The 26,395-nt window shown below is 44.2% G+C and overlaps 1 protein-coding gene across 1 annotated transcript in view; it reads right to left on the bottom strand.

Annotated features, from left to right (window-relative positions):
• ablim2 (actin binding LIM protein family, member 2) overlaps positions 1–26,395 on the bottom strand; it is a 337,989-nt gene that overhangs the window by 124,248 nt on the left and 187,346 nt on the right. The window contains exon 6 of the mRNA XM_072256986.1: positions 7,644–7,737. Coding sequence (XP_072113087.1) covers positions 7,644–7,737 — 94 coding nt within the window. The remainder of the gene's footprint in view (positions 1–7,643; positions 7,738–26,395) is intronic.

The raw sequence follows: 26,395 nt of genomic DNA, 5'->3' as shown, positions 1-26,395 counted from the left end.
GGAAATTTTTCAGTTCATTTTTCCAGGTGATGCAGATCCTTCTGCAAGTCATGATAGCCTTCCTTACTGTCCATTATACTCCCAATGGTGTCAATCACAAATTTGCTGATGTGGTTAACCATGTTATCATCCAGATTGTTGACATAGATGACATCAACAAAGGACCCAGCACCTATCCCTTTGGTATATCACTAGTCACAGGCTTCCAGTCAGAGAGGCAACCCTCTGCAACCACTGTCTGGGATTTATTACCTTATTCTGTATGCCAAGTGACTGAATCTTCTTGACCAGCCTCTCATGCTGGACCTTTTCAAATGCCACGTAGACAACATCCACAGCCTTGCCTTCATCCATTTTCCTGGTAACTTCCTCGAAAAGCTCTATAAGATTGGTTAGACATGACCTACCACATACAAAGTCACACTGACTATACTTAATCAGTCCATGTCTATCCAAATACTTATATACTTAGAATACTTTCCAATAACTTTCCCACAACTGATGTCAGACTCACCGGCCTATAACTTCCTGCTTTCTGGTTAGAGCCTTTTTTAAACAGCGGAACAACATTGCCTATCCCCCAATCCTTTGGTACCTCTCCTGTCACTAAAGATGTTTCAAATGCCTTTGCTTGGGTCCCAGCAATTTTTGCACTTGTATCCCATAGGTCCAAGGAAACACCTTGCCAGGCCCTGGGGTTTTATCGACCCCGATTTGCCTCAGGGTAGCAAACACCTCCTCCTCTATTATCTGTACAAGGTCCATGAAGTTGATGCCACCTTGCCTTATTTCTACAAATCTGTATCCGTCTCCCAAGTAAATACAGATGCAAAGAATGCATTTAACATCTTCCCCCATCTGTTTTGGCTCCACACATAGTTTACCATTCTGGTCTTCCAGAGGATCAATTTTGTTCCTTGAAATTCTTTTGCTTTTAACATACCTGTAGAAGCCCTTAGGATTTCCCTTCACGTTGTCTGCTAGAGCAACTTCATGCCTTCTCTTAGCCTTTCTAACTTCTTTCTAAAGTGTTCTCTTGCATTTCTTGTACTCCATGAGCACCTTATTTGTTCCTGCTTGGCTATACACCTTTTTTTTCCCTTAACCAGGGCCTCAATATCTCCTGAAAACCAAGGTTCCCTACAGTTGCTATCATTACCTTTTTTTCTGATACCCACATATAAGCTTTGTACTCTAAAAAAAATTACTTTTTGAAGGCCTCCCTCCTTCCATGTACATCTTTGTCAGAAAACAATTGGCCTTTCTCCAATTCAGAATCTCAACCTGTGGACCAGACCTATCTCTTTGCATAATTACTTTGAAACTAATGGCATGTGGTCAGTGATGGTAAAGTGTTCCCCTACACAAACTTCTATCACCTACCCTGTTTCATTATCTAATAGCAGATCCAGTATCACACACTCTCTCTCATTGAAACTTCTACATACTGATGAAACAATACTTTCCTGAACACATTTGACAAACTCTATCCCATCTAGTACTTTTACACTATAGGATTCCCAGTCAATATGTGAAATGTTAAAATAACCTGCTACAGTCTGTGATCTCTTTACAAATTTGTTCCTCTAAATCCCTACAGACTGTTGGGTGGTCTGTAATATAGCCCCATTACTCAGGTCATATCTTTCTAATTTCTCAGTTCCACCCATAACACCTCACTGGACAAGCTCTCCAGTCTGTCCAGATGGAGCACCACCATGACATTTTCCCTGACTAGTAATGCTACTCATTCTCCTTTAATCCCTCCCACTCTGTCATGGCTAAAACAGTGGAACCCCAGAATACTGAGCTGTCAGTCCTGCCCCTCCTGCAACAAAGTCTCACTATTGGCTACAACATCATAATTCTAGGAGTTGATCCATGCCCAGAGCTCATCCGCCTTTCCTATGATACTTTCTGCATTGAAATATACGCAGCTCAGAACACTAGTTGCACCATGTTCAACCTTTTGATACCTGACTTCATCTGAGGTGTTACCAACATCTACCTCCACATCCTCTCTACTAACTGTTCTGGCACTCTGGTTCCCATCCCCTTGCAACTCTAGTTTAAGGCCCACTATGCAGCGTTAACAAACTTTCCCGCTAGGGTATTAGCTCCCCTCCAGTTCAGGTGCAAACTGTCCCTTCTGTATAGGTCCCACCTTCCCTGGAAGAGAGCCCAACGATCCAAAAGCCCTCCCTCCCACACCAACACCTTAGTCACGTATGAAACTGTATAATCTTACTAGTTCTGTCCTCACTAGCACATGGCACGGGTAGCAATCCTGAAATCACAACTCTGGAGGCCCTGCCATTAAACTTAGCACCCAATTCCCTGAGCTCCCTATGCAGAACCTTGTCACTATCCTACACATATCATTGGTACCTACATGGACCATAACCTTCGGCTGTTCACTCTCCCACCTTAAGAATGCTGAGAACTTGATCTGAGATATCCTGGGCGCTGGCACACAGGAGGCAACATACCATCTGGGAATCTCATTCTCGCCACAGAACCTCCTGTCCATTCCCCTAACTAACGAATCCCCTATTGCTACGCTGTGCCTCTTTTCCCCCCTTCTCTTCTAAGTCACAGAGCAGAAGCACATAGCATAGACTCTTTATTTGAAAGTGGTTAACAAGTTTCATTAAAAGGGTCAGTGAAGCTAAATGACTAAATTGGTTTCTTTTTCTAAATTAATATTAATATTTAAATTAGTTTATATTAATTTGTCCCCCGCCTTTCGAACATTCGCTTTACGAAACTTCACAGTTATGAAAGACCTACATTAGTACCCTGTTTTCGCTTTCAGAAGGTGTTTTCACTGTTATGAAGAAAGGCAGCGCGCGATAAAAAATCAGCGCGTGATAAAAGGCAGCGCGGGCCCTGAGCAGCCGCTCTCCCCCGGATTCGGAACGGCATTGCTTTAACACATTGCATTGAGCAGCTGTTAGCAAGATGAGTTCTAAGGTGTCAGAAAAGCCTGAAAGAGTAAGGGTGTTACACTTAGCGTAAAACTAGACATAATTAAGCGTTTCAATCGTGGTGAACGAAGCAAGGACAAAGTGAGTTTGGCTTGTGGAAGTTGACGAAGATGATGTTGAAGAGGTTTTGGCATCCCATGACCAAGAACTGGTAGATGAAGAGCTGATGCAATTGGAAGAGGAAAGGATAACAATCGAAACCGAATGCAACCGAATGCAGAAAGTGAAGCAATTGCGTGAGATTTTCGCTACAATGATAAAGTACGACTTTAATTTTGAAAGGGTACATAGGTTTAGGGGATATTTGCAGAATGGTTTGAGTGCTTACAAACAACTGTATGATAGAAAAATACGCGAGGCTCAGCAATCAAGCAAGCCTTCCACATCAGCCACAGCAGACGACGAACTTCCACCTTCGACATCGAGGCGGGCAATCATAGGAGAAGATGAGCTGCCTGCCCTGATCGATGACGAGATGACACCCCTGTGTCCCACCACCCCAACACCCAGGCCCCGGACAGATACTGTACCGATTCGCGAAGAACGCAGCGGCAGCCAGGAGGCACACAGCACATCTTAAAGAAAAAAGCCGAAATAAACATGCTAATTAATTAGGTGCTGCCTAGCACGTAATTGTCGGCCTAGATCAGAGGCGATGCAATTGGCAATCGCCTCTGATCTGCGCCGACATTCACGTGTCGGGCAGCACCTAATCAATTAGCATGCTTATTTCAGCTTTTTTCTTAAAGATGTGCTGGGTGCCTCCCGGCTACCGCTGCGTTCTTCGCGGCAATGTATCAGTCGGCGGCCCGGAGTGTGGGGGCCACTGCACCACCCAAACTCCGATGACTCAGTCTAGCACACCATCATCAGTGTGCTCGGAGCTGTTTTCCCAATTCCAGTAAGTGATATTACACTGTACATTCATTATTTCTACTTTATATAGGCTGTGTATTTTTACATGTTATTTGGTAGATTTGGCAGCTTCATAGTTTAAAGGTTACTGGAGAGCACGTTTATGCCAACAGCGATTGCATGAGATTTTCGCTATGGAGATCTGTGCAGGCAATGGTTGTAGAGAAGTATTTCTAATTTATATAGGCTGTGTATTTATCATATCATTCCTGCTCTTACTATATGTTACTGTTATTTTAGGTTTTATGTGTTATTTTGCATGATTTGGTAGGTTATTTTTGGGTCTGCGAACGCTCACAAAATTTTCCCATATAAATAAATGGTAATTGCTTCTTTGCTTTATGACATTTTGGCTTACGAACCGTTTCATAGGAATGCTCTACCTTCGGATGGTGGGAGAAACCCGTATATCAAAAATGTATTCATAATTTTAAGAAATATTTAAAAAAATTAAATATTTTGTAACTATTCCTAATTGCATCTGCTAACCAGAGATACTTAGAAAAAGTAGAAAAGGTGTGGCAGGGTCTTAGCATCAGGCAATAAAAGTTTGTCACTGTGCCTATTGTCATGGTGCGGCAAAAGTCTTGAGCTGAAGAAGAGCTCTTAAATTATGACTTTTTATGATTGGTTACCATGTTGCTCTTAGTCTAGACAGATATCAGGAGATTCAGAGGGAGTTGACAGACATACCAGAGAGAAGAGGTTGCAGGTGGTTGTAAATGGGAGAATGAAATGGAAAGAGAAAAACTGATATTGACCTCACAGGCTGAATGACTTCATTTTGTGTTGGAAGGAAATACAAAAATCTTCACTGAAGTTTTGGACAAGAAGAAGAAAGATTCTTAACTATTTTTAGGGTTCTTAATAATTCTCACCTGCACATTAGGGGGAATATACAGTGGCCAATTAAAGTACCAACAAATACGTTTTGGAATATGAGAGCAAACTGGAACATCCAGAGGAAGCCCATGCAATCACAGAAGGAATGTGGAAAACTCCATAAAGCAGATTACAGGACTGAACCCAGGTCCATGATGCTGTGAGGTCGCAAGCTCTACTATGTTGCTGTTTTGACAAATTAAATAAACTTAGTTGAGTAGATTAAATCAAAAATAAAAACCTTGATGAAATATTTTGTGCCCTCTCATAATTCAAAAATGGAAAATATCCTCAAAATCAACCCATTATCTATGAATATTTCCCGTCAAAGCAAAAATTAAGGCTTCTTAATGACAGAAGAGGCAGCAACCCTCCAAAGGAAATATTGAGTCTCCAGGAATTAATCTTTGCTATTGAGCACACAACACAAGAGAAGATCACAGGGGAAATTAAGATGTGTATTCATTTTTATTTTCACTGAAGACTTCTCAAGTGGCAAGGCCACTTCTCCTAATCTGATCAAGCTACTAATAAATGAGAGGGGTATTAATCAATCTTGATCTATAAGACCATTAGGCATAGGACCTGAATTAGACCCTTCAATACATCAAGTCTGTTCCATCATTCAATCATGGTTGATTTATTTTCCCTCTCAACCTCATTCTACTGCCTTACTAATCAGGAACCTATTAACCTAAGTCAGTCAGTAGTTTATCCAGTCATAGCACCATGGAAGATTGTATGGCCTGACATAGAGTGGCATTTGTTAGAGGTTAAAAAGGAAAGGAAAATATAAAACTGATTTGGTAAGTGCATTTAACTGTCATGTGATGGAAAAGTATAGTGATTATACTCAGATTTACACGGATGGTGCTAAGGAACCTGAAACAGGAGTGACAAGATTTGGGGTGGCTATACCAGCAAAAGAAATTGGAATTAGCAGAAGGACATCTAATAAGTTGGGGGTGTATACAGTGGAGATGCTGGCAGTGTTGGTTGCGTTGCGATGGGTGGAGAAAGCTAGACAAGTCAAAGTGTTGGTATGCTCAGATTCATCCTCAGTTCTAGCAAGTTTAAGGTCTTTTCACTCAAACAGTCGGCAAGATGTACTTTATGAAGTCCTTTAGTCAATCACAAGAATTGCAAATCAGGGAGGTCAGGTAAAATTTCTATGGGTTCCAGCACATGTAGGGGTGAAGGGGAATGAGAGGGTGGATGAGTTGGCAAAGAGGGTGTTAAAGAAAGAAAATATAGAAATGCACATTAGTATCAGTAAAGCAGAGGTTAAGTGTGTAATCTGGGAAAAAAATCAACCAAATGTGGCAAGAAAGATGGGACAGGGAGGGGAAAGAGAGGCATTTATATCAAATACAAAAAAGTGTTGCAGGTACTAGGGTAGGTAGTGGATACAGAAGAGAGGAAACTGTGTGGACTAGGTTAAGGCTGGGGCACTGTGCATTAAACAAAACTTTGAAAATGATAGGGAAACACCAGACAGGATTGTGTAAGGAATGTCAGGAAGAGGACTCAGTAGAACATGTAGTTCTGAGTTGCTGGAAGTATGGGATGCAGAGAGAGATGATGAGAATTAATCTAAGGGAATTGGGGGTGCAGGAATTCACATTAAAAGGGTTGCTGAGCATGGGTGAGTGAGCACAGGTCAGGGTATTTTTAGCTTTCTTAAGGGATACAGGGGTTTTTTATAGGATATGATGGATAAGCAGGAATAGGGTACTAGGATGGCCAAAGATGGGAGGATAAAGTGTAGGTTAGGGTATGTGTATGTGTGTGATTGGGTGAAGGGATTTAGAATGTAAGAATACACTCCGGAGCAGCAGGTGGCAGTAATGCACCATAAAGCTGGGTGCCAACCACCGTAAAACAAGACGGAGAAGAAGAAGAAGAACCTATCAACCTCTGCTTTAAATATACCCAATGACGGCCTCCAGAGCCATCTGTGGCAATGAATTTCACAGATTCACCACTCTCTGACTAAAGAAATTTCTCCTTATCGCTGTTCTAAATGGAAGTTCTATTCTGAAAGTGCGTATTGGAACCAGTATCCACTCCATCTAGGCCTTTCAACATTTGATAGGTTTCAATGAGATGCATTGATCAATGTCTGGTGAGTAAATGTGCAGCTGAGACAGGCTATTAAGAGGTCTCTCCAAACAGAGAGCCTGTGTTTTTCCAATTAAAAATGTCATTGTTCACAATGACTAAGATCAGACATTTGTGAAATCCCAGACACATTGACGCTGCAAGTAATACCAAGAGGGAAGCCGGCCAATTTTAAGTCAGAAGACATCCCCTAAAAGAATTTGAGCCACGTGAAGGAAAGATGCAAACTATTTAACAGTGTGCATGTTGAGAAGGACAAGAACAATCATAGTCTGACAGCACTGAACTGTGAAAATAAATTTGTCACTTTGATTAATGTTTGCTGGTGAGACGTAGACTTGGAGGGAATGTGACTAAATGATTTAAAATTATTAAGAATCAAGCAAGGTGCAAGTAAACAGTTTGCTTGAAATAACATGGCTGGGAATTACCAAGGCCATCTCTGCAGATTTAAGACACCGAACGCCCCATATCTACTTTTCTCAGAGGGCCAAATATTATCAAATATAACTGTATTCAGCTCCAATATTTGAGTGACATCTAATCTAACATAACCTTGAGAGGAAAAAGTTAAGACTGATCTCCATTTCAATAGTTTCTCATCCTATATTGTATATCTAAAAATAATCCAGGCCTGTGTATTCAAATAAGGAGAGGAGAGAAAGGAAGAGCAATTTAGGTAAACAAGAAAAAATATAATAACTGTAAAATAAATAAACATACCATATTAATTCTTACCTCCAATACACTGCCAGTAATAAATTTTGTACAGCGTTCACATTTGATTCCAAACTGGGAATGATAATCAGCCTCACAGTAAGGATTCCCATCTCTGCAAAAGGAGCATTTTGTTATATTTTTCACCTGCAATTATAGCATTTGTACTTGTTATAGAGCTAAAGAGAGTAATTCAAACAAGTGGTGAAATACTACCCAACAAACTCACACCTCTGCCATGCTGGGCAACGATTTCCCCTTTGTGAAGTTTAAACATGCTAAATAACTTATTGGTAATCCTTACTGAATATCTTTAAAAATTCTTAAAACGAACAATGGAGGTCTTACCTTTAAGGAGACATCTAATTAGTAGTGGCAACGAATTTATCATAAAAGGAGATCTGCTCAAAACCAACAATTCTGAGGGACTTTTTTATATGAAAAACATTACCATACAAGAGCAACAAATTATTCTTCTTCCACAAAATATACATTTCTGTGACACCGAATCATTAGTCCGTCAATTGATGATTTTATTATTTTGCAGCTGATATTGATAGCCTGATAAAATTTATGGAGGCATAACTTTTATTCTAAGAAGAAAGCAAATATTTATTTGTGCACTAGAATATTTTAGGGACCAATGGTTACAGTTCAAACGTGTAACAACAATCATGAAATTAGCTACTTAGCCCCACTCTCTGAACTACCACTATTCATTGAATATTTTCTCGTAAACTAAATAACAATTATACAACACTTATAAATGGTAAAGATGCTTTGCATAGCTCAGAATTGTCAATTATTTTGTTACAGAAATTTGTCCCGAAATTTATAACATTTTTGTCCTTTGTTTAGTTGTCCAATGATGCAAATCAGATAACTGCTTTATGCTAAATTAACATAAAGATATCTACTTCTAGAAATTAATTTATCAGTGCATAATCTAAATCAAACCTGATGGATTACCAGCTTTACTTTCAGCCAATAGTGTATTAATATGGTGTACACTGCAACACTAAATACTGTATGTTATACTCTGAAATGAAAACTGTAATTGTGTTTTAGAATTGAATCTCAGGATTATGGTTATACTTAATGAATATTCCTTTCATGAGTTATTTTTCCTTCAGCTTACTCGGAAGCTTCTGTTCAGACAGATCTCAGCACTTGTATATGAAACTACAACAAAATAATGGATGTTTATTATACAATATGCACTTAAAAATCAAGCCTCTGTGCCACATAATGAACATACAGATAACCATAAAACATACCTTAATAATAGCACATTAAATCTGTACCAAGTTCAGCTGCTAAACCTGGAAAGTTTAAAGATTTGAAGGGTAAGGTAATAATGTACGATTTTATTGTGCTGTGGTTTTACATTAAAAGCTCTTCAGCAAACATTATAGTTGACATTTTGAGGGGAAGAGAGTGAAGGCAGAAATGAATTACGCTCAGAGAGAGTATCATTTTATGTGAATAAAACTGAAAATGATGAAGGTGATTTTTAATTTCATCTGGCTGTAATGTAGTGATAAACCAAAACTGAAAAATTCAAATCAGGTCCTCTAAGTAACATGTGCCAACCACCTCTCTAGTTTAGCACCCATATTCAGGGTGGTACGGTAGCATAGTGGTTAGCACAACGCTTTACAGTTCCAGCGACTCGGGTGCAATTCCCGCCACTGCCTGTAAGGAGCTTGTACATTCACCCTGTGACCACATGGGTTTCCTCTGGGTGTTCCGGTTTCTTTGCACAATCCAAAGACGCACTGGTTGGTAGGTTAATTGGTCATTGTAAGCTGTCCTGTGATTAAGCTAGGGTTAAATTAGGGATTGTTGGGCAGCAAAGATCAAAAGCTCAGAAGGGCCTATTCCACACTATATCTCAATAAATAAATTAAATATAATAAATATCACTGTGTTAAAAATGACCCCAATAAGTTTCTTTAGTACAATTTTTATTCAGTATGTTCCATGTAGCCCATTTGCAATTCTATACCAAGTTGTGCTATTCATCACTTACGCCCACTGCACCAGTCCACTTCACTTTAATCAATCTATTAAATAGGACACATATTATAATTAATATTTGTCAATATTCCACTGAAGGGTTTATATCTGAAAGACTACCTGGGATGATCTTTTGCTAGATAGCTCCTGTCCTTTCAACATCAAATTTTGGGGTTATGTGCTACACAAATTTCTGGCTTTCGAATCATCAATTCCCTACCTGATCCATCAAATATATCTTTTTGTTCATGCTTCTGATGCCTTAGACCAATATTCAACCAACTAAATAAATCTGTACAGTGTACCACTTAAACAAAATTGTAGCCGTGGTATCTTTGATAACCATGATGTCCATGATTTTACCTTCAGCAAACACCAAGAGGGATGTATGTCTTGACATCCATTCTTCTCTTCTTCATCTCACTCATTACACCATAAGATAGAAGCAGAATTAGGTCATTCAGTCCATCGAGACTACTCTGCCATTTGATCATGAATAATTTATTTTCCCTTTCAACCCCATTCTTCCTGTAACTTTTGATATCCTTACTAATCAAGAAGCTATCAACTTCCACTTTGAATACACTCAGTGGACACTTTATTAAGTACACCTGTACCTGCTTGTAATCCAAATATCTAGTTAGCCAACTGTTCAGTTATAGTTCAGACCAAACATCAGAATAGGTAAAAAAATGTGATCTAAGTGACCTTGATCATGAAATGATTGATGGTGGAAGATGAGGTGGTTGGAGAATCTCGGAAATTGCAGATCTCCTGCGATTTTCATGCACAACAATCTCCGGGGATTTTCAAACACAATGGTCTCCAGAGTTTACAGAGAATAGTGAAAATACCAACCAAAAAAACATCTAGTGAGCGACAGTTTTGTGAGTGAAAATGCATTGTTAATGAGAGAGAGGTCAGACTGATTCCAGCTAACAGGAAGGTGACTGTACATCAAATAAATACGTATTACAAAAGTGACGTGCAGAAGAGCAACTTCTGAACACATAACCTTGAATTGGATGGACTGCAGCAGCAGAAGACCACATCAGGTTCCATTAACCTACATAAAATGGTCACTGAGCCTATGGCAACAAATTCTACAGATTCACCCACATTCTGGCTAAAGAAATTCCTCCTCATCTCCACTATAAAGGGACATCCTTATATTCTGAGGCAGTGCCTTCTGATCTTACACTCTTCCATTATTGAAAATATCCTCTCCACATCCAGTCAATCTAGGGAGAGTTTAAATTAGAATTGTTGGGGGGTAGGCACCGAACTGAAGAGACTAGGGAAGAGGCTTAGAGAAATAGAGAAAGCTTGGAGACAGTGTGTGAGGGAGGATAGGCAGGTGATAGAGAAGGGACACGCTCAGACCGACAGTTTGAGATGTGTCTATTTTAACGTTAGGAGTATTGTGAACAAAGCGGATGAGCTTACAGTGTCGATCAGTACTTAGAGCTATAATGTGGTAGCCATTACAGAGACTTGGATGGCTCAGGGACAGGAATGGTTACTTCAAGTGCCGGGTTTTAGATGTTTCAGAAAGGACAGGGAGGGAGGCAAAAGAGGTGGGGGCATGGCACTGTTGATCAGAGATAGTGTCACGGCTGCAGAAAAGGTAGATGTCATGGTGGAATTGTCTACGGAGTCTCTGTGGGTGGAGATTAGGAACAGGAAGGGTCAATATCTTTACTGGGTGTTTTTTACAGGCCGCCCAATAGAAAAAGGGATATCGAGGAGCAGATAGGGAAACAGATCCTGGAAAGGTGTAATAATAACAGAATTGTTGTGATGGGAGATTTTAATTTCCCAAATATCGATTGGCATCTTCCTAGAGCAAGGGGTTTAGATGGGATGGAGTTTGTTAGGTGTGTTCAAAAAGGTTTCTTGACACAATATGCAGATAAGCCTACAAGAGGGGAGACTGTACTTGATTTGGTATTGGGAAATGAACCTGGTCAGGTGTCAGATCTCTCAGTGGGAGAGCATTTTGGAGATAATTCTATCTCCTTTACAATAGCATTGGGGAGAGATAGGAACAGACAAGTTAGAGAAGTGTTTAATTGGAGTAAGGGGAATTATGAGGCTATCAAGCGGGAAATTGGAAGCTTAAATTGGGAACAAATGTTCTCAGGGAAAAGTACGGAAGAAATGTGGCAAATGTTCAGGGGATATTTGCGTGGAGTTCTGCATAGGTATGTTCCAATGAGACATTGAAGTTATGGTAGGGTACAGGAACTGTGTTGTACAAAGGCTGTAATAAATCTAGTCAAGAAGAAAAGAAAAGCTTACAAAAGGTTCAGAGAGCTAGGTAATGTTAGAGATCTAGAAGATTATTTGGCTAACAGGAAGGAGTTTAAGAAGGAAATTAGCATAGCCAGAAGGGGCCATGAAAAGGTCTTGGTGGACAGGATTAAGGAAAAACCCAAGGCATTCTACAAGTATGTGAAGAGCAAGAGCGTAAGACATAAAGAATAGGACCTATCAAGTGTGACAGTGGGAAAGTGTGTATGGAACCGGAGGAAATAGCAGAGGTACTTAATGAGTACAGAGGTACTTCAGTATTCACTATGGAAAAGGATCTTGGTGATTGTAGTGATGACTTGCAGCAGTCTGAAAAGCTTAAGCATGTAGATATTAAGAAAGAGGATGTGCTGGAGCTTTTGGAAAGCATCAAGTTGGATAAGTTGCCGGGACCAGATGACATGTACCCCAGGCTACTGTGGGAGGCGAGGGAGGAGATTGCTGAGCCTCTGGCGATGATCTTTGCATCATCAATGCGGACAGGAAAGGTTCCGGAGGATTGGAGGGTTGCGGATAGAAATCACAGAAAAACTACAGCACAGCAACAGGCCTTTTGGCCCTTCTTGGCTATGCCGAACCATTTTCTGCTTAGTCCCACTGACCTGCACACAGACCATATCCCTCCATACACCTCCCATCCATATATCTGTCCAATTTATTCTTAAATGTTAAAAAAAGAACCCGCATTTACCATCTCGTCTGGCAGCTCATTCCACACTCCCACCACTCTCTGTGTGAAGAAGCCCCCCCCCCCATTTTCCCTTTAAACATTTCCCCCTTCACCCTTAACCCATGTCCTCTGGTTTTTTTCTCCCCTTGCCTCAGTGGAAAAAGTCTGCTTACATTCACTCTACCTATACCCATCATAATTTTATATACCTCTATCAAATCTCCCCTCATTCTTCTACGCTCCAGGGAATAAAGTCCTAACCTATTCCATCTTTCTCTGTAACTGAGTTTCTCAAGTCCCGGCAACATCCTTGTAAACCTTCTCTGCACTCTTTCAACCTTATTAATATCCTTCCTGTAATTTGGTGACCAAAACTGAACACAATATCTACCTGTGACGCCATTTTTAGGGAATTTTGTATCTGTATTCCCAGGTCCCTCTGTTCTACTGCACTCCTCAGTGCCTTACCATTTACCCTGTATGTTCTACCTTGGTTTGTCCTTCCAAAGTGCAATACCTCACACTTGTCTGTATTAAACTCCATCTGCCATTTTTCAGCCCATTTCTCCAGTGGGTCCAAATCCCTCTGCAAGCTTTGAAAAACTTCCTCACTGTCCACTACACCTCCAATCTGTGTATCAACAGCAACTTTGCTGATCCAATTTACCACATTATCATCCAGATCATTGATATACAAATGTAGATGACAAATAACATGGATCCAGCACTGATCCCTGTGGCACACCACTAGTCACAGACCTCCACTCTGAGAAGCAATCCTCTAATACCACCCTTTGGCTTCTTCAATTGAGCCAATGTCTAATCCAATTTACCACCTCTCCATGTATACCTAGCGACTGAATTTTCCTAACTAACCTCCCATGCGGGACCTTGTTAAAAGCCTTACTGAAGTCCATGTAGACAACATCCACTGCCTTCTCTTCATCCACTTTCCTGGTAACCTCCTCGAAAAACTCCAATAGACTGGTCAAACATGACCTACCACGCACAAAGCCATGTTGACTCTCCCTGATAAGTCCCTCTCTATCCAAATGCTTGTAGATTCTGTCTCTCAGTACTCCCTCCAATAACTTACCCACTACCAACATCAAACTTACCGGCCTATAATTTCCCAGATTACTTTTCCATCCTTTTTTAAACAATGGAACAACATGAGCCATTCTCCAATCCTTCGGCACCTCACCCGTGGACACCGACATTTTAAATACATCTGCCAGGGCCCCTGCAATTTCAACACTAGTCTCCTTCAAGGTCCGAGGGAATACCCTGTCAGGTCCTGGGGATTTATCCACTTTAATTTGCCTCAAGATAGCAAGCACCTCCTCCTTTTCAATCTGTACAATTTCCATGATCTCACTACGTTTCCCTTAATTCCATAGGCTTCATGCCAGTTTCCTTAGTAAATACAGACGCAAAAAACCCATTTAAGATCTCCCCCATTTCTTTTGGTTCCGCACATAGCCCAGCACTCTGATCTTCAAGAGGACCAATTTTATCCCTTACAATCCTTTTACTCTTAATATACTTGTGAAAGCTCTTTGGATTATCCTTCACTTTGACTGCCAAGGCAAACTCATTTCTTCTTTTAGCCCTCCTGATTCCTTTCTTAAATATTTTCTTGCACTTTTTATACTCCTCAAGCACCTTATTTACTCCCTGTTTCCTATACATATCATACAACTCTCTCTTCTTCTTTATCAGAGTTGCAATATCCCTTGAGAACCAAGGTTCCTTATTCCTATTCACTTTGCCTTTAATCCTGACATCCTGACAGGAACATACAAGCTCTGCACTCTCAAAATTTCTCCTTTGAAGGCTTCCCACTTACCGATCACATCCTTGCCAGAGAACAACCTGTCCCAATCCACGCTTTTTAGATCCTTTCTCATTTCTTCAAATATGGCCTTCTTCCAGCTTAGAACCTCAACCCTAGGACCAGATCTATCTTTATCCATGATCAAGTTGAAACTAATGGTGTTATGATCACTGGAACCAAAGTGTTCCCCTACACAAACTTCCGTCACTTGTCCTAACTCGTTTCCTAATAGGAGATCTAATATTGCATCCTCTCTAGTTGGTACCTCTGTATATTGAGTTAAAAAACTTTCCTGAACACATTTTACAAACTCTAACCCATCTAGACCCCTAACAATATGGGAGTCCCAATCAATATGTGGAAAATTAAAATCCCCTACCACCACAACTTTATGTTTCCTGCAGTTGCCTGCTATCTCTCTGCAGATTTGCTCCTCTAATTCTCGCTGACTATTGGGTGGTCTGTAATACAACCCCACTAATGTGGCTATACCTTTCCTGTTTCTCAGCTCCACCCATAAGGACTCAGTAGACAAGCCCTCTAATCTGTCCTGCCTGAGCACTGCTGTAACATTTTTGCTGACAAGCAATCCTACCCACCCCCCCACCTTTCCTTCCTCTGCCTCTATCACATCTGAAACATTGGAACCCTGGAATATTAAGCTGCCAGTCCTGCCCCTCCTGTAGCCAAGTTTCACTAATTGCTATAACGTCATAATTTCACGTGTCAATCCACGTGGATGTTGTTTCCTTATTCAAGAAAGGGAGTAGAGATAGCCCAGGAAATTATAGACCAGTGAGTCTTACTTCAGTGGTTGGCAAGTTGATGGAGAAGAACCTGAGAGGCAGGATTTGTGAACATTTGAAGAGGTATAATATGATTAGGACAGGTCAAGGGCAGGTTGTGCCTTATGAACCTGATTGAATTTTTTGAGGATGTGACTAAACACACTGATGAAGGAAGAGCAGTAGATGTAGTGTATATGGATTTCAGCAAGGCATTTGATAAGTTCTCCCATGCAAGGCTTATTCAGAAAGTAAGGAGGCATGGGATCCAAGGGGACATTGCTTTGTGGATCCAGAACTGGCTTACCCACAGTGATTTTTATAAATGACCTGGATGAGGAAGTGGAGGGATGGGTTAGTAAATTTGCTGATGACATAATGGTTGGAGGTGTTGTGGAAAGTGTGGAGGGTTGTCAAAGGTTACAGAGGGACATTGATAGGATGCAAAACTGGGCTGAGAAGTGGCAGATGGAGTTCAACCCAGATAAGTGTGAAGTGGTTCATTATGGTAGGTCAAATATGACGGCAGATTATAGTATTAATGGTAAGTCTCCTGGCAGTGTGGAGGATCAGAGGGATCATGGGGTCCGAGTCCATAGGATGCTCAAAGCAGCTGCACAGGTTGACTCTGTGGTTAAGAAGGCATATCGTGTATTGGCCTTCATGAATTGTGGGATTGAGTTTACGAGCCAAGAGGTAATGTTGCAGCTGTATAGGACCCTGGTCAAACTCCACTTGGAGCACTGTGCTCAGTTCTGGTCGCCTCACTACAGGAAGGATGTGGAAACCATAGAAAGAGTGCAGAGGAGATTTACAAGGATGTTGCCTGGATTGGGGAATATGCCTTATAAAAATAGGTTGAGTGAACTCAGCCTTTTCTCCTTGGATGAGAGGATGAGAGGTGACCTGATAGAGGTGTATAAGATGATGAGAGGCATTGATCGTGTGGATAGTCAGAGGCTTTTTCCCAGGGCTGAAATGGTTGCCACAAGAGGACACAGGTTTAAGGTGCTGGGGCGTAGGTACAGAGGAGATGTCAGGGGTAAGATTTTTTACGCAGAGTGGTGAGTGTGTGGATGGGCTGCTGGCAACCGTGGTGGAGGCAGATACGATAGGCTCTTTTAAGCTACCTTTGGATAGGTACATGGAGCTTAGAAAGATAGAGGGCTATGGGTCTAAGGTAGGGACATATTCGGCACAACTTTGTGGGCCAAAGGACCTGTATTGTGCTGTAGGTTTTCTATGTTTCTATGATTTCAATATTCGATTGAACCATCAAACAATAACCCTTTCATTCACGGGCTCATTCTCATAAACCTGCTCTGGGCCATCTCCAATGCCACCACATTATTTTTCAGATATGGTGTCCAAAACTGTTCACAATACCCAAATATGACCTGGCTAATGCCTCAGCATTATATAGAGTCACAGAAAAATACAGCATAGAAACCACTTAAATGGCCTAGTCCCATCGATCTGCACCTGGACCATTGCTCCCCGCACCCTTCTATCCATGAACCAATCAAAACTCTCTTGAAACTTGAAATCCAAGTCACATCCACCACTTGTGCTGGAAGCTTGTTCTACACTCTCACCACCCTCTGAGTGAAGAAGTTTCCCTTCACATTCCCCTTAAACATTTCACTCTTTAGCCTTAAGCCATGACCTCTAGTTGCAGCTTCCCACAACTCAGTGGAAAAAGCCTGCTTACATTTACCTTATCTATACCTCTCATAATTGTATATACTTCTATCAAATCTCCCCTTAATCTTCTGCATTCCAAGGAATAAGTACTAACCTATTCAATCTTACCAGGTTCTCCAGACCCGGCAACATCCTTGTAATGTTTCTCTGCACTCTTTTAATCATTCTTTCCTCTAGGAAGGTGACCAAAACTGCACTCAATACTCCAAATCAGGCCTCACCAATATCTTAAACAACTTCAACATTACATCCCAACTCCTGTAGTCAATACTTTGATCTATGAAGGCAAATGTGCCAAAAGCTTTCTTTACGACCCTATCTACTTGTGACGCTAATTTCAATGAATTATGGATCTGAATTCCCGGATCCTTTTGCTCTACAGCACTTCTCAATGCTCTACCACTCACCGGACACAGTAGATGACCCCAACAGACTCACAGGTGAAGAGTTGCCCCATCTGGAAGGACTGTTTGGGGCCCTGAATGGTAGTAAGGGAGGAGGTGTAGGGATAGGTGCCAGGAGGGAGTTGATGGAAGTTCTATAGAATTATGTGCTGGACACGGATGGCTGGTGGAGTAATAGGTGAGGACAAGAGGAACCCTATCTCTGGTAGAGTAGTGGGAGGATGGGGTGAGAGCAGACATGCACAAAATGGAAGAGGTGCAGTTGAAGGCAGCATCGATGGTGGAGGAAGGGAAGCCCCTTTCTTTGAAAAAAGAGGACATCTCCTTCATTCTGGAATGAAAAGCCTCCTCCTGAGAGCAGATGCGGTGAAGATGAAGAAATTGAGAGAAGGGTGTAACGCTCAGCTATATTGGCTCATATTTATCTAGGGGAAACCACCCACCTTGTCTCCCGGTTATGTAGGTTGCTGTACAAATGCCACCTGATTCAGCTTCAAACATCAATCATCAGCCAGCACACAATGTACGTTTTACCAATTACACTTCATAGATATTACTAGGTCTATGAGATTAATAGAGGTACAATACAAAAAGGAATGGAAAAGGTGCCAGACTTATCAAAGTTCAATTTCTTCGTGCACACATTAGAACTCTGGACCTCCTTTCTTCCCTCTGTGATTCACTCGGACCCCTTCGACTCGCAGCTCGGGACCATTTGACATGATCGACCAGAGCACTCCCCGTACGTCCGTCGTCCTCCCGGTCTCCCCTCCAACTCCCCGTCAAAACCCCCGTTTCCCAGCCAAATGAGACAGCATTTCACATCAAGAAAGAATAACATGGGCACCCATTGGTTCATTCGCTCTATTCTTATTAATATAACCCAAACAAACACTAGCTAGAGAACGTTCTCAGCATTTAACATAACAAAGAAGCCATTTTGATTAACTTACGCAGTAACATAAAAGGAGAAACCCCTTACACTCCCCCCACCAAATAAAAGTCATGCCCTCATGACATTAACAGAGTTCACCATTGCTCCTTGCAAAACACAAAACCCAACCCAGATGCATAAAGCAGTGACATAACTTCCCAGGGCAGTAGAGATCACACCCTGTTCTCCCGGCGCTACATATGTCAACCTCTCCAGGGGGGTGCCTACTCCTCTGAGACCTCTGTACCTCCTCTGCTGACTCTTCCGGCTCAGGCACCACAGGTGGCACCCCGGGCCTACCAGTTGGACCCTCACCCTCTCCCTCACTGGGACCCCTCAGCACCTGTGAGCCCTCTGCCTCGGGTTCTGGCTCCACCCTTTCTTCCCCCAATGCCAGCTGTATTTCAGGCTGCTCCTCAACACCCTCCCTTCTCTCACCTAACTCAGTGGGGGAAGGGCCAGGAGCCTCTTCTTCTGGTACCGGGGAATTAACGAACGGAAACAGGTGCCACACATCCGAATCATTGTCTTCTGATGAAGTGTCCCTTTCCAGGGTGGAGACCGGCCCCGTCTCTTTCGCAGTGGGCTCTTCTCTCACCCCGCGCCCTCACAGAGTCCTCGTACTAGGCGTAAACTCCCATTCGGGCTCTTGGTCTACTGCACCTCTTCACCCAGAGGCAACAGGTGGTTCCAATGGAGTACCTTGATAGGCTCCTTCCCATCCTCTAGTCTCACCCAGTAAACAGGTAGATTTGGTATCTGGCTCTCTACCACATAGAGAGGCCACCCAGTGATCCACCGACTTGTGCTTATCAAGTAGATCTAAATTCCGGATAAGGACCCGGTCTCCCGGCAATAGTTGGGCAAACTTCACTTTCTGATCATACCTCCTCTTATTCCTCTGATTCTGCTTGGTGGCCGCCGCCTCAGCCGACTCGTACACCCTTTTCAACTCTCTCCTCATATCAGACACATACTTTATATATGGCTTCGAAGGTAATTCACCCGCTTCAGTCCCAAAACACAGGTCAATGGGCAACCTCACTTCCCGCCCGAACATCAGATAACAAGGCGAGTACCCCGTAGCGTCATTGCCAGTACAATTGTAACAGTGAACCAAATGCCCGATGTGCTGACTCCACTTACTCTTCTGACCGATCTCCAGAGTGCCGAGCATGTCCAGCAGGGTCCGGTTAAACCTCTCGGGCTGAGATCACCCTGTGGGTGACAGAGTGTGGTCCTGGATTTCTCGATCCCAAACATACCCAGTAACTCATGGATAAGCCTGCTCTCGAAGTCCCGTCCTGATCACTATGGATCCGCCTGGGGAGGCCATAATGAACAAAATACCTCTCCCATAACACCTTCGCCACTGTAGTCGCTTTCTGGTCCTCAGTGGGAAACGCCTGAGTATACCTAGTGTAGTGATCCATGATGACTAAGACATTCACGGTGTTGCTGATGTCTGGCTCAACAGACAGGAAATCCATACACACCAGGTCCATGGGTCCCGCACTCTGCAAGTGGGACAAAGGAGCCGCCTGCGCAGGCAAGGTCTTCCTCCTGATGCAGGAACTGCATTTCTTACAGTATTCTTCAACCTCCCCCTCATCCGGGGCCAGTAAAACTGGTCCTTGAGTAATCCATTGGTCTTTTCCATCCCCAAATGCTTGGACTCATCATGTAGCAACTTGAGCAGACTTCTGATACTTCTCAGGCATGACCAGCTGCCAACGCCGGGGGTGGTTTGGGGGTGAAGCGAATGGTACAAAATTTGGTTCTTCAGCTTCAACCGAGGCCACTCCTTCAGTAGTATGGACACTGAGACGTAATTCACCTTCTCCGCCTGAGCCATATCCCCCTTTCTAACCACGTACCAGATAGTGCCAATGCTCAGGTCATCTCACTGAGCCGCCCCCACTTCCTCGGGGCTCAACTCCGGCACTGCTTGTTCCTCGGAGCAGTCAAATTACCGTACACAGTGGGTAGCGTGTCATCATCAGCCCCCAATTGATCCACTGCCCGATCCGGCCCCATCGGGGCTCCTGCTTCAGCGTCGCCTTCTCAACCCAGTCACTACCTCCTGAACCGCTGAGGACCGTCCCCAGTGGCCCACGCCCCTTTCCCGGCCCAACGCGCTCTCCTCCTCCCACACCTCTCTAATCAGCTGCCCGAATGATGGAGGAGGGCTCCTTCTATAGGACTGCCGGAGACTCCAAGCCACCTTGTCCTCCTCCAGGGAACCATTAAATATCTGACTCATCCTCAACCTCGTCACTTCATCCGCCTTCACTATCCCTCGGCTCCGCAACCCAGTAAGTATTCTCTCCAGCCGAAAAATGTACTCTGAGAGCTTTACCCCTCTACCCTGCACCATGTGGTGAAACTCCAAGCACTCCCTCCAAAGCTTCCAGATACTCCACCAGGGAAGCCAAGGGCCGTGCAGCTTTCAGCTCCCGGATGACACCGGCTGCCCCTCCCCTCAAACTCTCCGCCAATCGCTGTCTCTTTTCCTCATCCAAGCCTGGCCACATCTTAAACAACGACGGACGTATTTTCAATCCGTATCTCGTAATCGTCCTCCCCTTCCGGGGTAGGCGTGACTCCTCAGAAAATTCTCAGTTTCGGGCGGGGCCCCTTGGCCCTTCTGACCAGGGAGGTAATGGCAGCTGCTAACTCGGAGGTCTCACCTCTAGCTGGGGGATGGGGCCTGGGCAAACCTTCCCACTCTAAACCCCCCACCACTGGCTACTGGCACCTCCCCTGGGGTCTCATCTAACTTCTCCTCTGGTGCCTCCTCACTTTTTTCCTCCGGGAGGGTGTGGAGACCCCACACCACCCCCCCTCCCTGGACGCTGATCGTCACGGGCAGTTCCAACGTCATGACGTCCGCACTCGTACGAACCAACACCCAGCTAGATTCCACTTCTTTACCGCACTTTCTAGCTACCAGTTCTACCTGCTCTACACCTTTGATCAAACTCAACCCCCGCACTAGTACATCTCCCAAAATGCAGAAATCCACCCCACTTAACACGCACGCATGATTCACCAGTACGTTCTCTAACTCACACCAGCTTGCAATCTTATCTTGATCCATCTTCGCACTACTTAACGTGGCGACTTACATAGCTTCACCAAAAATTCAAACCCGGACGTCTGCCCCCACAAATGTAACGCTCAGCTATATTGGCTCATATTTATCTAGGGGAAACCCCGTCCGCCGCCCACCTTGTCTCCCGGTTACGTCGGTTGCTGTACAAATGCCACCTGATTCAGCTTCAAACATCAATCATCAGCCAGCACACAATGTACGTTTTACCAATTACACTTCATAGATATTACTAGGTCTATGAGATTAATAGAGGTACAATACAAAAAGGAATGGAAAAGGCGCCAGACTTATCAAAGTTCAATTTCTTCGTGCACACGTTGCAGCTCGGGACCTCCTTTCTTCCCCCTGCGATCCACTCGGACCCCTTCAACTCGCAGCTCGGGACCATCCGACGTGATCAACCAGAGCACTCCCCGTACGTCCGTCGTCCTCCCAGTCTCCACTCCAACTCTCCCCCCCCAAAACCCAGTACGCCCGTCGTCCTCCCGGTCTCCCCTCCAGCTACCCCCCAAAACCCAGTACGCCCGTCGTTCTCCCGGTCTCCCCTCCAGCTACCCCCCAAAACCCAGTACGTCCGTCGTCCTCCCGGTCTCCCCTCCAACTCCCCCACAAGACCCAGTACGTCCATCATCCTCCTGGTCTCCCCTCCAACTCCCCGCCAAAACCCAGTACGCCCGTCGTCCTCCCGGTCTCCCCTCCAACTCCCCGCCAAAACCCAGTACGTCCGTCGTCCTCCCGGTCTCCCCTCCAACTCCCCCCCAAAACCCAGTACGTCCGCGTCCTCCCGGTCTCCCCTCCAACTCCCCGCCAAAACCCAGTACGTCCGTCGTCCTCCCGGTCTCCCCACCAACTCCCCCCCAAAACCCAGTACGTCTGTCGTCCTCCTGGTCTCCCCTCCAACTCCCCCACAAAACCCAGTACGTCCGTCGTCCTCCCGGTCTCCCCCCCAAAACCTAGTACGTCCGTCGTCCTCCCGGTCTCCCCCCAAAACCCAGTACGTCCGTCGTCCTCCCGGTCTCCCCCCAAAACCCAGTACGTCCGTCGTCCTCCCGGTCTCCCCTCCAACTCCCCCCCCAAAACCCAGTACGTCCGTCGTCCTCCCGGTCTCCACTCCAACTCCCCCCCAAAACCCAGTACGTCCGTCATCCTCCGGTCTCCCCTCCAACTCCCCCACAAAACCCAATACGTCCGTCGTCCTCCCGGTCTCCCCTCCAACTCCCCCCCAAAACCCAGTACGTCCGTCGTCCTCCCGTTCTCCCCTCCAACTCCCCCCCAAAACCCAGTACGTCCGTTGTCCTCCCGGTCTCCCCTCCAACTCCCCCCCAAAACCCAGTACGTCCGTCGTCCTCCCAGTCTCCCCTCCAACTCCCCCCCAAAACCCAGTACGTCTGTCGTCCTCCCGGTCTCCCCTCCAACTCCCCCCCAAAATCCAGTACGTCCGTCGTCCTCCCGGTCTCCCCTCAAACTCCCCCCCAAAACCCAGTACATCCGTCGTCCTCTCGGTCTCCCCCCAAAACCCAGTACGTCCGTCGTCCTCCCAGTCTCCCCTCCAACTCCCCCCCAAAACCCAGTACGTCCGTCGTCCTCCCAGTCTCCCCTCCAACTCCCCCCCAAAACCCCCGTTTCCCAGCCATATGAGACAGCATTTCACATCAAGAAAGAATAACATGGGCATCCATTGGTTCATTCGCTCTATTCTCATTAATATAACCCAAACAAACACTAGCTAGAGAACGTTCTCAGCATTTAACATAACAAAGTAACCATTTTGATTAACATACACAGGAACCAACATGTCGAGGAACCAACTAGAGATCAGGCTATTCTGGACTGGGTATTGAGCAATGAGGAAGGGTTAATTAGCAATCTTGTCGTGAGAGGCCCCTTGGGTAAGAGTGACCATAATATGGTGGAATTCTTCATTAAGGTGGAGAGTGACATAGTTAATTCAGAAACAAAGGTTCTGAACTTAAAGAGGGGTAACTTTGAAGGTATGAGACGTGAATTAGCTAAGATAGACTGGCAAATGACACTTAAAGGATTGACGGTGGATATGCAATGGCAAGCATTTAAAGATTGCATGGATGAACTACAACAATTGTTCATCCCAGTTTGGCAAAAGAATAAATCAAGGAAGGTAGTGCATCCGTGGCTGACAAGAGAAATTAGGGATAGTATCAATTCCAAAGAAGAAGCATACAAATTAGCCAGAGAAAGTGGCTCACCTGAGGACTGGGAGAAATTCAGAGTTCAGCAGAGGAGGACAAAGGGCTTAATTAGGAAGGGGAAAAAAGATTATGAGAGAAAACTGGCAGGGAACATAAAAACGGACTGTAAAAGCTTTTATAGATATGTAAAAAGGAAAAGACTGGTAAAGACAAATGTAGGTCCCCTGCAGACAGAAACAGGTGAATTGATTATGGGAGCAAGGACATGGCAGACCAACTGAATAATTACTTTGGTTCTGTCTTCACTAAGGAGGACATAAATAATCTTCCAGAAATAGTAGGGGACAGAGGGTCCAGTGAGATGGAGGAACTGAGTGAAATACATGTTAGTAGGGAAGTGGTGTTAGGTAAATTGAAGGGATTGAAGGCAGATAAATCCCCAGGGCCAGATGGTCTGCATCCCAGAGTGCTTAAGGAAGTAGCCCAAGAAATAGTGGATGCATTAGTGATAATTTTTCAAAACTCGTTAGATTCTGGACTAGTTCCTGAGGATTGGAGGGTGGCTAATGTAACTCCATTTTTTAAAAAAGGAGGGAGAGAGAAACTGGGGAATTATAGACCGGTTAGCCTAACGTCGGTGGTGGGGAAACTGCTGGAGTCAGTTATCAAGGATGTGATAACAGCACATTTGGAAAGCGGTGAAATGATCGGACAAAGTCAGCATGGATTTGTGAAAGGAAAATCATGTCTGACGAATCTCATAGAATTTTTTGAGGATGTAACTAGTAGAGTGGATAGGGGAGAACCAGTGGATGTGGTATATTTGGATTTTCAAAAGGCTTTTGACAAGGTCCCACACAGGAGATTAGTGTGCAAACTTAAAGCACACGGTATTGGGGATAAGCTATTGATGTGGATAGAGAATTGGTTGGCAGACAGGAAGCAAAGAGTGGGAATAAACGGGACCTTTTCAGAATGGCAGGTGGTGACTAGTGGGGTACCGCAAGGCTCAGTGCTGGGACCCCAGTTGTTTACAATATATATTAATGACTTGGATGAGGGAATTAAATGCAGCGTCTCCAAGTTTGCGGATGACACGAAGCTGGGTGGCAGTGTTAGCTGTGAGGAGGATGCTAAGAGGATGCAGGGTGACTTGGATAGGTTGGGTGAGTGGGCAAATTCATGGCAGATGCAATTTAATGTGGATAAATGTGAAGTTATCCACTTTGGTGGCAAAAATAGGAAAACAGATTATTATCTGAATGGTGGCCGATTAGGAAAAGGGGAGGTGCAACGAGACCTGGGTGTCATTATACACCAGTCATTGAAAGTGGGCATGCAGGTACAGCAGGCGGTGAAAAAGGCGAATGGTATGCTGGCATTTATAGCGAGAGGATTCGAGTACAGGAGCAGGGAGGTACTACTGCAGTTGTACAAGGCCTTGGTGAGACCACAACTGGAGTATTGTGTGCAGTTTTGGTCCCCTAATCTGAGGAAAGACATCCTTGCCATAGAGGGAGTACAAAGAAGGTTCACCAGATTGATTCCTGGGATGGCAGGACTTTCATATGAAGAAAGACTGGATGAACTGGGCTTGTACTTGTTGGAATTTAGAAGATTGAGGGGGGATCTGATTGAAACGTATAAGATCCTAAAGGGATTGGACAGGCTAGATGCAGGAAGATTGTTCCCGATGTTGGGGAAGTCCAGAACGAGGGGCCACAGTTTGAGGATAGAGGGGAAGCCTTTTAGGCCAAGATTAGGAAAAACTTCTTCACACAGAGAGTGGTGAATCTGTGGAATTCTCTGCCACAGGAAACAGTTGAGGCCAGTTCATTGGCTATATTTAAGAGGGAGTTAGATATGGCCCTTGTGGCTACGGGGGTCAGGGGGTATGGAGGGAAGGCTGGGGCGGGGTTCTGAGTTGGATGATCAGCCATGATCATAATAAATGGCGGTGCAGGCTCAAAGGGCCGAATGGCCTACTCCTGCACCTATTTTCTATGTTTCTATGTTTCTATGTAACACAAAAGATTAACACAACAAGAAGCTATTTTGATTAACATACGCAGTAACCTAAAAGGAGAAACCCCTTACAAGGGGATGACGTTTTTACAAGTAACAGGGTGGGAAGAGGTATAGTCCAAGTAGCTGTGAGAGTCCGTGGGTTTATAATAGATATCAGCAGATAAGCTGTCTCCAGAGATAGAGAGATTGAGAAAGTTTGTGGTGGGGGGGGAGGGGGAGAGATGTTGGAAATGAACCAGGTAAATTTGAGGGCAGGTTGGAAGTTGGAGGCAAAGTTGAAGAAGTTGTGAGCTCCGCATGGGTGCAGGAAACAGCACTAATGCAGTCGATGTAGCATTGGAAAAGTGGGGGAGTCACACCAGTGTTGCCTTGGAACACAGACTGCTTCATGTAGCCGACAAAAAGGTAGGCATAGCTGGGATCCATGTGAATGCCTATGTTTAAAGGAACCTTTTGTTTGAAGGAAGTGGGAGGAGCCAAAGGAAAAATTATTAAGAGTCAGGACAAGTTCCACTAGATGGAGGAAAATAGTGGTGGAGGGGAACTGTTTGGGTCTGGTGTCCAGAAAGAAACAGAGAGCTTTGAGGCCTTCCTGGAGGGGGCTGGGTGTGTATAGGGACTGGACGTCCATAGTAAAAATTAGATGATGAGGGCCTGGGAACTTGAAATCATTGAAAAGATCCAGAACTTGTGAAGTGTCACGGATGTGGGTAGGAAGGGACTGAACTAGGGGGAATAAAATAGAGTCGAGGTATGCAGATATGAGTTCAGTGGGGCAGGAATAAGCTGAAACAAT

This window comes from Mobula birostris, chromosome 4 (genome assembly GCF_030028105.1).
Source record: "Mobula birostris isolate sMobBir1 chromosome 4, sMobBir1.hap1, whole genome shotgun sequence".
Classification (NCBI taxonomy): domain Eukaryota; kingdom Metazoa; phylum Chordata; class Chondrichthyes; order Myliobatiformes; family Myliobatidae; genus Mobula; species Mobula birostris.
Note: the sequence above shows the minus strand (reverse complement) of the source record. Positions and strands in the feature narration are given on the sequence as shown.